Source organism: Carica papaya, chromosome 8, assembly GCF_054855325.1.
Source record: "Carica papaya isolate Zhongbai chromosome 8, ASM5485532v1, whole genome shotgun sequence".
Taxonomy (NCBI): Eukaryota; Viridiplantae; Streptophyta; class Magnoliopsida; order Brassicales; family Caricaceae; genus Carica; species Carica papaya.
Window position 1 is genome coordinate 1,975,807 of NC_142316.1, and position 9,483 is coordinate 1,985,289.

The 9,483-nt window shown below is 29.7% G+C and overlaps 1 protein-coding gene across 2 annotated transcripts; it reads right to left on the bottom strand.

The window, feature by feature from the left end:
* Nucleotides 1-2,490: 2,490 nt before the first annotated feature.
* Nucleotides 2,491-4,239, bottom strand: LOC110818188 (uncharacterized). Of its 2 annotated transcripts, XR_002540327.2 has the most exons (5): nucleotides 3,860-4,239; nucleotides 3,585-3,773; nucleotides 3,369-3,479; nucleotides 2,802-3,282; nucleotides 2,491-2,701 (listed from the first exon to the last, which is right to left on the bottom strand). XR_002540327.2 is itself a non-coding variant. In XM_022046966.2 (4 exons), exons 2-4 carry the CDS (start codon nucleotides 3,765-3,767, stop codon nucleotides 3,193-3,195), a joined length of 384 nt encoding a protein of 127 aa, XP_021902658.1. In that variant the 5' UTR covers nucleotides 3,768-3,773; nucleotides 3,860-4,239; the 3' UTR covers nucleotides 2,491-3,192. The 2 variants fall into 2 exon arrangements, 1 of the variants encoding a protein (XP_021902658.1); XM_022046966.2 differs by having other exon boundaries at nucleotides 2,491-3,282.
* Nucleotides 4,240-9,483: the final 5,244 nt, after the last annotated feature.

Genomic DNA, 9,483 nt, shown 5'->3' on the forward strand with positions numbered 1-9,483 from the left:
CTTTATTTGACTGTTGAGGCATCGTCATGAAAAACTCTTGTATCTCGCTTTTTTATCCATCTCTTGACTTGTACATTAAGTTGTACTTCCCTACATTTCCTTTTTCCTCCTGAACAATTCTAATTTTTGTACTTGTAACATTATCATATGTCAACTTAAATATTTATTAAACACTACTCACCCAATTATATTTCAAAATTTTCTCTGGTTGAGGCAACGGTATTTGCTGAAAATATTTCATCACTATACAAACAGCAAATAAAGTTTATTCATTTATATAATTTGTGATTAGTAATCTCTTATTAATTACCTCATCAAATATAATAATTCATTAACTCGTCAATTATAAGATTCGATTTTAAGTTTGGTACTTTTAATAAATAAACATATGATGTGCATGAACATGTATGGATATCTAAACACATGCATGTACATACGTATAGAGGCAAAAACAAGCAGACACATAGACATGGTCATGCCTAGATCTTTTTTATATTTAAGATTAAAAGAAAAATAAAACAGAAGAAAAGTTTAGGGCTATAAGGGGGAGTTGATCAAAAATCTATATTAGATTGAAAGACTTTATGACGAAATTCTTATTAAAAATAAAAAAAAATTATAAAGATTTAACTCTTAATATGTTTGTTTTTCGAAATCTAAAAAAAATAAAAGAAAACCTCAATGTTGAATTAACCTAAAATGACTATACAATATTTATTTTTTAGTTTCTTACATTTAAAGGTATGCAAGGCATGTTCGCATTATTGAGATATTGGGTAGATATTTATATATTTTTTTGTTCTGGCCCTTGTGCTGGGACTAAGAGATATGTTTTCTTCCTTTTATCTAGTTGTTGTGGCTCATTGACGTTCCTCTTATTGTTTGGTATGAATGGTCTAAACTGTTGGATCTGTTGTGAGATTGGGATTGTAGCCTCTTCTGCAATCTGGGCTCATTCTAGTGCTTCTTGATAGTCATTAATTTTTAGAACGGAGATTTTATCCCATATCTCTTTACGCAGACCTCTCTAAAACTTCCTGGCTCCTAGGCTTCCATCTGCTACTAAGTTGGGCGCGAACCGAGCGAGCTCTATAAACTTTTCTGCATATTCTACCACCCTCATATTTCATTGCTTTAATCCTAGGAACTCCATTTGCTTCTGTTCTCAAACAAAGTTAGGGAAATACTTCTCGTAGAATGCCGCTCCAAATACTTCCCAAAGGATCGGTGTCATCAGTGATCCCTTCTTCAGGCGCCGCCAGTGTTCTGCAGCTCCCTTGAACATGAATGTGGCTAATTGTACCTTTTCCTCTAAAGTGGCGCTGAGAACATCAAATATCTTCTCTAACTCCATGATCCATTGTTCGGCTAATATCAGGTCGGTTGCTCTAGTAAATGATGGCGGGTTCATTCTTTTAAATCTTTCAATGAGTTTTTCATTATTTTTCTCCATCGGCTATGTGTTATTGGTACTAGTATTGTTACTGTTTGTAGCACTTTGGCTATGGACTACGTATTGAGTTACCACCGTGGCGTAGCCTTCGACTATATGCATGAGTCTATCTAGACTCTACTCGATCCGGTCTTCCGGAATCCAATGTGTCTCCTCTCTCGGTATCCTTGTCATTTCCTACATTCATGAAATTTAAATTTAGAGACATTTCCTTATGTTTCCCAACTCTATCTAAGTCTTATGCGAACCTCAGCCTCGTATTCAAGGGATGTCCTAGAATAGTGCTCTGATACCACCTGTCACGGACCACACCCCGTCTAATGATCGAAGTATACTTCCTTAAATCATATAGACTCAAGTTAAGTAAAATAAATTAATTTTATTAATAATAAAGAGTCGCATAAGCGTTACATCCCTTAAATATAAAACATAAACATATGTACGAAGCTCTAAATTTCTTTACTTACATTATTAAATAAAAATACGAAACAGTAACCTTAATATCAGAGACTAGACTTCATAAATTTTTTTCGTATAGCTACTCACTCTGCAGCGGTATCTTCAATATCTGGACAATGATAGGGGGATGAGATAAAATATCTCAATATGCAATATTATGAAATCACAGCATAGTACATGGAATTAAGTTTAATGTGATTAATAAAAGGTTTGGTATAAATGTTAAGAAAGTTGTCCATTTGAGAATTCATAGCTTTTTTTATGAAAATAAATGATAAAAAAGTGGTACATAGCTAAAAAATAATTTCTAACATTGAATTTTTTGATGAAAATAATTTTTTTTGCTACATATCTAATTTTTCTAATATTTTTTTAAAGTATGATGAGCTTTTACATCTCCATGACAATTTACCATTAATTTAATCAGTCATAGAAAATAAAACAGTACCTATCATACTTCTTGACTTTATGTTTATTCATATTTATTTTCCATTGTCATTATTATGTAAACAGCCAAAACGGATACGTTGACAAGAAAACCATATAAAATATACAAAAAAAGGTTGGCTAAGGAAGACTGATAAATGGTTTATGTCGTTCATTGTTTTACATATTACATAATAAGGTTAAATATGTTACTTCACCATATATACAACAAGGTAAAAGAAGTTAATTCTAATAGTCTGCTCAAGAGTGAAAGTACTAATTTTAGTCTCTTATATTAATTTATTTACTTCATCAATGATCTTCCCTTGCCACGTCGTTCAGTTGTTACTCTTCTATTGGCACCTATAAATTAACAGGAAAGCAAAGCATATTTTAGTCAAGACTCTATACATCCATGAACTATTCTAACTAAGTGCAATGTATATACTCAAAACCAACATACAGAAGAAGTCTTTTGTTCTCCATCCACCACCTTCCTCTTCACTGAGGTACTGCTCCCCTGTTCCCCATCCTCCTTATTCTTCCTTGGCCTATCGACCTTCTTCCTTTCTCCTAATGGCACTATAGAACTGCTTCTTGCATATTCTTCTTCCTTGGTTTCGGAGTTGGTTTGTTTGGATAGATTTCATATAGTATAAAATCAGTCACTCGATGACTGATCATCGGAACAATCACTTTAATTCTAGATGAATATAATACTACAGTCCCACATGAATATAAATATTATCAAGAACTCTTTTCTATTTTAAAATGAATATAGTACTCTAAAAAACCAATTTGTTAAGTTAGAAAAACTAAAAGCAACTTACTGTATCACATATTTTAGTGTCCCGTCACTGTTTCTCAATGGTCCACCCTTCAGTTCTTTGTTGGATTGTGTATCTGCAATTTGCAGTGGGTTGAAGGAGAAGCTTGGGAGTGTACTGCCAATAAGAAAATTTACCATTAACAAAACTCATTTGACTTAAAAGATAATCATAGAGAATTAAGTGACGACAATTTTACTAACCAGATCAATATTATCAGCCAGGGCAATGAGATATTCTGAAAGACTACAGGAAACTACAGTGGTTCCAGCTACTAGACACTTACCTTGTCTTCTGCGTTTGTGTTGATTTCCCTACAAATTAATTGCCACTAATAACTCTATTATCTAAAAAATCGAATATGTAAAATTGTTTCATATATATCTAAAGAGAGAGAGAGAGAGAGATCGTGGAAGTACCATTTGAGAAGATTCAAAAGGGTGGATGTCTTGCTCACCAGGTCTCTTGAAAGAAAGAGGAATCGTTGGCTCAGCCTCTACCGCAATATGAATCCCCTCTGTATTTAATTGGTCTGCTTGTGCGGCTTGACAAGCTTCATTCTCTTTTTCTTCTTGTTTCACCTTTTCTCTAAACTCCTTCATGGTTTTCTATTTCAAGATGAAACCTTTTAAAAAAATTCTTAAAAATATAAAACAATCGAAACCTTTACATATCAGCATAATCTGAAACTTACCCCGATGAATTTTTTCACTCGATCAGTAATACTAAACCATGCCCTTCTTTTTTTGGCTGAATCCTGATCTGCAGCAACTCCTGCTATAACTTTTTCTGAAAATGGTTGGATTTCCTAACTCGTGAGATTTAGGGTCTCAGTTTCAGATGAAATCGACGACATCTTATGTATTTGGAGAGGATTGAGAAAGAGAGAGAAAGAGAAATTGAGCGAGAAAAATAGATTTAGAGACAAAAGAGATTGAGAAATGTATGTTGGGGGATGAAGAAAGCACAAAAGTGTGGGTATAAATAGTAGAAGAGGGTTTAATGGTGAAGGGTCATGTACACTTATTCTCTTTGAGTGGATAGCGTTTTCATTTTTTTTTATTATTTTTCATAAAAATCATATTTTATTGCATTTGACATTTTTTGTTTTATATTAAATAAATTATTATTTTATATTTTTCCAGCCCATCTACAGCCTCTTTTTTTTTTTTTACCTTCCAATACATGCCTTTACCCACTCATAAAACCATTTCCTTATTTTATATTCTGCAATATATTTATATATATATATATATAACAAGTTAGGTAAAGAAATCTATATTTATTTAATGACAATAAATGTTGTGGATTTAATTGCAATTTAATCTAATCCAAGAAAACCTTATATTATCTATATAAGTTTGTAATATTTTAATATGTTTATGTGTGCACTTAATGATAATTAAAAAACTATCCTTTTATAAAAATGTTCAACACAATTAAAATAATATTTCTTGTTTTGTTTTCTATTAACAAAAATATTTATTTAAAATTTTAAAACTAATATATCCTTGTAATGTATGAAAAATATTGTGCATTAAAGAAATATAAATCATCTCATAAGGTTCTTATTTATCGTCGGCTCCAATATCAAAGTCTGCAGCATTTAACTTTTTCTCTGATTAAAGGAGTGTTAAGTCTATACTCATCTTTGGATCATCAGTAATCTCCATCAGATGGCTGCAAGTAAATTGTAGAAATGATTAATAACAAGTAAAATTTTCTTTAATAACTATGTTCATATAGATTTTTATTTTTTATTGACGAAATTAAAAAATATATTAAATGATTAACGAATATAATAATTCATTAACTTTTCAATTATAAGATTCAATTTTAAATTTGATACTTTTAATCAATATACATATGACGTGCATGAATACGTGTGAATATATACATGCATATACATACGTACAGAGACAAAAATATGCAAACACGTACATATGGTCGTGCCACTTCTTAGTTTATATTTGAAATTAAAAAGAAAATAAAACAAAAGAAAAATCTAGGACTATGAGGGAGAGTTGATCAAAATTCTCTGTTAGATTGAAATATTTTACGACGAAATTCCTCTTATAAATGAAAAACTATAAAGACTAAACTCCTAATATACTTATTTTTCAATTAAGACTTTCCTTTGAGAGTATTAAAAAGAAATCTAACCAACCATATAGTGTTATGCACTATATTACGCATTTGGACATAATAGATAAATTTCTATACTTACGAAAATTATTTATTTACCCTAAAATGATATCAAAATAAAATAAAATAAATTAAAAATAAGTTTAAAAATGCTACATTTCCAATTAGGAAGATACCTGAGAAAATATATTCTATTGGATAGTGTGACAAATAGATAAAAAAATATAAGAAATATTTTTTAAATTCGGTTACCTACTGGCTATAGGCAAATAATAGAGCTACATGACTATTTTCTATCTTTATAAATTTATTATCACTTTTATAAAATTAAATTTTATTTATATTTGAATCTATAATTAGTTAAAATAGAGGATTACACTAAGTAAGTCAGATCTTCCCACAGTTATTTAATGTAATTATTAAAGGGTTCGCTATAAAAATTAATAAAGTTGTCCATTTGGGATTTCATAAAGTTATATTAAAAGAAATGATTTCAAGCAAATAAATATTTTGATGAAAATAAACTTTTGTTGTGAGATCTAATTTTTGTAATATTTTTTTGAAAATTAAAATAAGTCTTACATATCCATGACAATTTATACAAGGGTTTATTTTTTAACATGCTTGTTTTTCAAAAAAAATTTTTTGAGAAAGTACTTGACTATATTTGGAAAAATCTAACCAATCATATATCATTATGCAGCATCATATATAAATATCATAATAACTAACAAATTAGGAGTTAATGGTGACTCCCATCATCCATACGTTGAGTTAAGGAAGAAGAGTCTGGGGTTGTCCATTGTTTTCACAAACACCATCAATTTATATCTTATGTTCCTCCCCATCATTCCTTCTGTTGTTACATTTTTCATTGATCATGACGCCTTTATTTGAATGTTGAGGCATCATCTTGAAAAACTCCTTTGGCATCTCGCTTTTTGATCCATCTCTTGGCTTGTACATTTAGTTGTATTTCTCCACATTTCTATTTTCCTCCTGAACAATACCAATTTTAGTACTTGTAACATTATCGTATGTCAACTTAAATATTTATTAAACACTACTCAGCCAATCATATTTCAAAATTTCATATGGTTGAGGTAATGATTTTTGCTGAAAAGATTTCATCACCTATACAAACAACAAATAAATTTTATTCAAGTATATAATTTGTAATTAGAAATTTCTTATTAATTACCTCATCAAAGGAATTAATCTCCTCTTCCACCCTACCTCCCTTTTCCTCCATGATGGTCTTCTGTGCACGTACAAAATATTTAAATATTACATAATAAGTCAGCTACAAATAACTAAATATTATTTTTTAAATTCGCTTACCTACTGGCTATAGGCAAATAATAGAGCTAATGACTATTTTTATCTTTATAATTTTATTATCACTTTTATAAAATTAAATTTTATTTATGTTTGAATCTATAATTAGTTAAAATAGAGGATTATACCAAGTAAGTCGGATCTTCCCACAGTTGTTTAATGTAATTATTAAAGGGTTCGCTATAAAAGTTAATAAAGTTGTCCATTTGGGATTTCATAAAGTTATATTAAAAGAAATGACTTCAAGCAAATAAATATTTTGATGAAAATAAACTTTTGTTGTGACATCTAATTTTTGTAATATTTTTTTGAAAATTAAAATAAGTTTTACATCTCCATGACAATTTTTACATGTTATTAAACCATTCATGTCACGGTTTATATTAAAAGAAAAAAAAGGCTCGCTGCACATCTTAATTTCGCAAAATTTCTCAAATTTTTCCACAAAGACCACCCATTCATATCTTTTTTTCCTTCTCATCATTCTTTCCCTTGTTGCAATTTTCATTGATAAAAATGCCTTTATCTGAATATTGAGACATCTTCATGAAAAGCTCTTCTAAAAAATTCTTCACATTAGCCGCAGATATCTCGTTATTTAATTCACCTCTTGGTGTTGAGCTATACTTCTCTGCATTTCCTTTTGCCTCCTGCACAACAACATTTCCACTTACCTCATGAACAACAATTTTATTACATGTAGCATTATGTCAACTTAAATATTTATTACTTGTAGCACTACTCACCCCATAATTTTTTGTAATACTATCCTCTGCTTCAGCTAACGATTTCTCCTGAAAATATTCAGTCATTCATACAAACAACAAATAAAGTTCATTAACCCATATAATTTGTAATTAGTACGTGCTTAATTATCTCATCATTGGATCAATCTTTTCTCCCACCGTCTTTCTCTTTCCATTGGTGATGATCTTCTCCATCATCTATAAGTACCAAGAAATCAAGTTAGTTATTAGTTTATAATACAAACTAAATATTACCCAATAAGGCAAAGCAAGGTCATTCTAATAAAAAGATTAATTTCAATATTTTATATTAATTTATTTACCTCATCAGTGATCTCGACCCTCTCTCTTGCCACCTCGTTTAGCTTTTTCTCTTTTATTGGCACCAGCAAAAATTAATAGGAAAGCAAAGCATATTTTAGTCAACACTCTACACATTCATGAACTATTCTAACTAAGTGCACATGCCTTGCAAGCCATAATAAGCTAAAGAACAAGAACTAAATAGTCATTTTAGGTTAATTAGATACTGAGTTTTTGTTCTTTTCTTTTTTAATTTTGAAAAACAAGCATGTTAAAAGTTTAGATTTGTACCCTTTTCTATTTATAAGAGGAATTTCATCGTGAAGTATTTTAATCTAGTATGGAGTTTCAATCAACTCTTCTTTATAACCATAGACTTTTCTTCTCTTTTATTTTTCTTTTAGTATTAAATATAATATTCAAAAGTAGTCAAGATCATATGTACCTGTCTGCATGCTTTTGCCTCTTTACGTGCATATATTTATACGTTCTCATATGTTCATGCACGTCATATGTCTATTTATTGAAAATACCAAATTTAAAATATAATCTTATAATTGACAAGTTAATGAGTTATTGTATTCGTTAATCTTTTAATATTTTCTTTTAATTTAGTCAATAAAAGAAAGATAATTTATATGAATAGTTATTAAAGACTTTGTTAATTGTTAATTAACAAAGTACGAAAGTGTGTTAGCCTAAATTAATTAGCCTACGCTACAAGGTTGGTGTCTAACATTTTCTCCCCATTTAAAAAATTTTGATATAGAATTTTGATTGAGGACTAATATATGTTTTTGTATTAATCCAACCTAAAATACAACCACCATGACCCATTTACTTGACAATCCAAGCTACAGAAAAATCAAAACACGTAACTGGTTGGAGAAAACCAAGCATCGAAGGACAGGAGGAGAAGCGGAATAGAAGCCAAAGTCAAAACACACTCATACATCAAGATCTATGGAGGGAAAAAGGTATCACATAGATTAAAAACATCTACAATATACACTAATTGCATAATAAAAGGTGTAAATCCAATAAACCAGGTCATCGATCAAAAGCCAATTACCAAAAATTAAAAAAATCATGAAACAATGTCGAACTCATATCAAAAATAAAAACAAGCGAATTCGATAAATGGACTCGTGTAAATATAGAAATTAGTGCCACAAGAACATTACAACTGGGAAATCTTTCCATCCCAGAAACATTATTAACCAAAATGAATGAGGACTATAAATTATAAAGAAAAACAGACTTGAAATTGGATAGATATGTATTGGCTCTACTGATATCCTTTCATCTCAAACACATAAGATGTAAAAACTATAATCCATCACATGCATGGACAAAATCAAGCGTGCAATAACACAAGAAGTAAAAACTAATTCTGACATACCACTGAAAGAATAAACATAGAATTGAAAATGGAGAAATACGAGTAAAGCCAATAAGTATAAAGAGAGAGAAAAGTGACCAGGAGAGTCAAAATGAAGCAGGGATTATTCCAACACACTCTCTTACTTAAGAGAAACTGAACAGAGCTGTCAAAAATTAAACGAAAGAAGAAACACTGTATGTAAGAAACTAAAGAACAAACACTATATGATAATTTAAAGACAATTTTATTCTTTTTATAATTCCGAAAACAAGCATATAAATAGTTAAAATCTGTGTAATTTTTTATTTTTAAGAGAAATTTCGTCAAAAAGTATTTCAATATTAACTTTTCTTATTTTTTATACCTTTCTTTTAATCTTAATTTTAAAACCAAGAAGAAAGC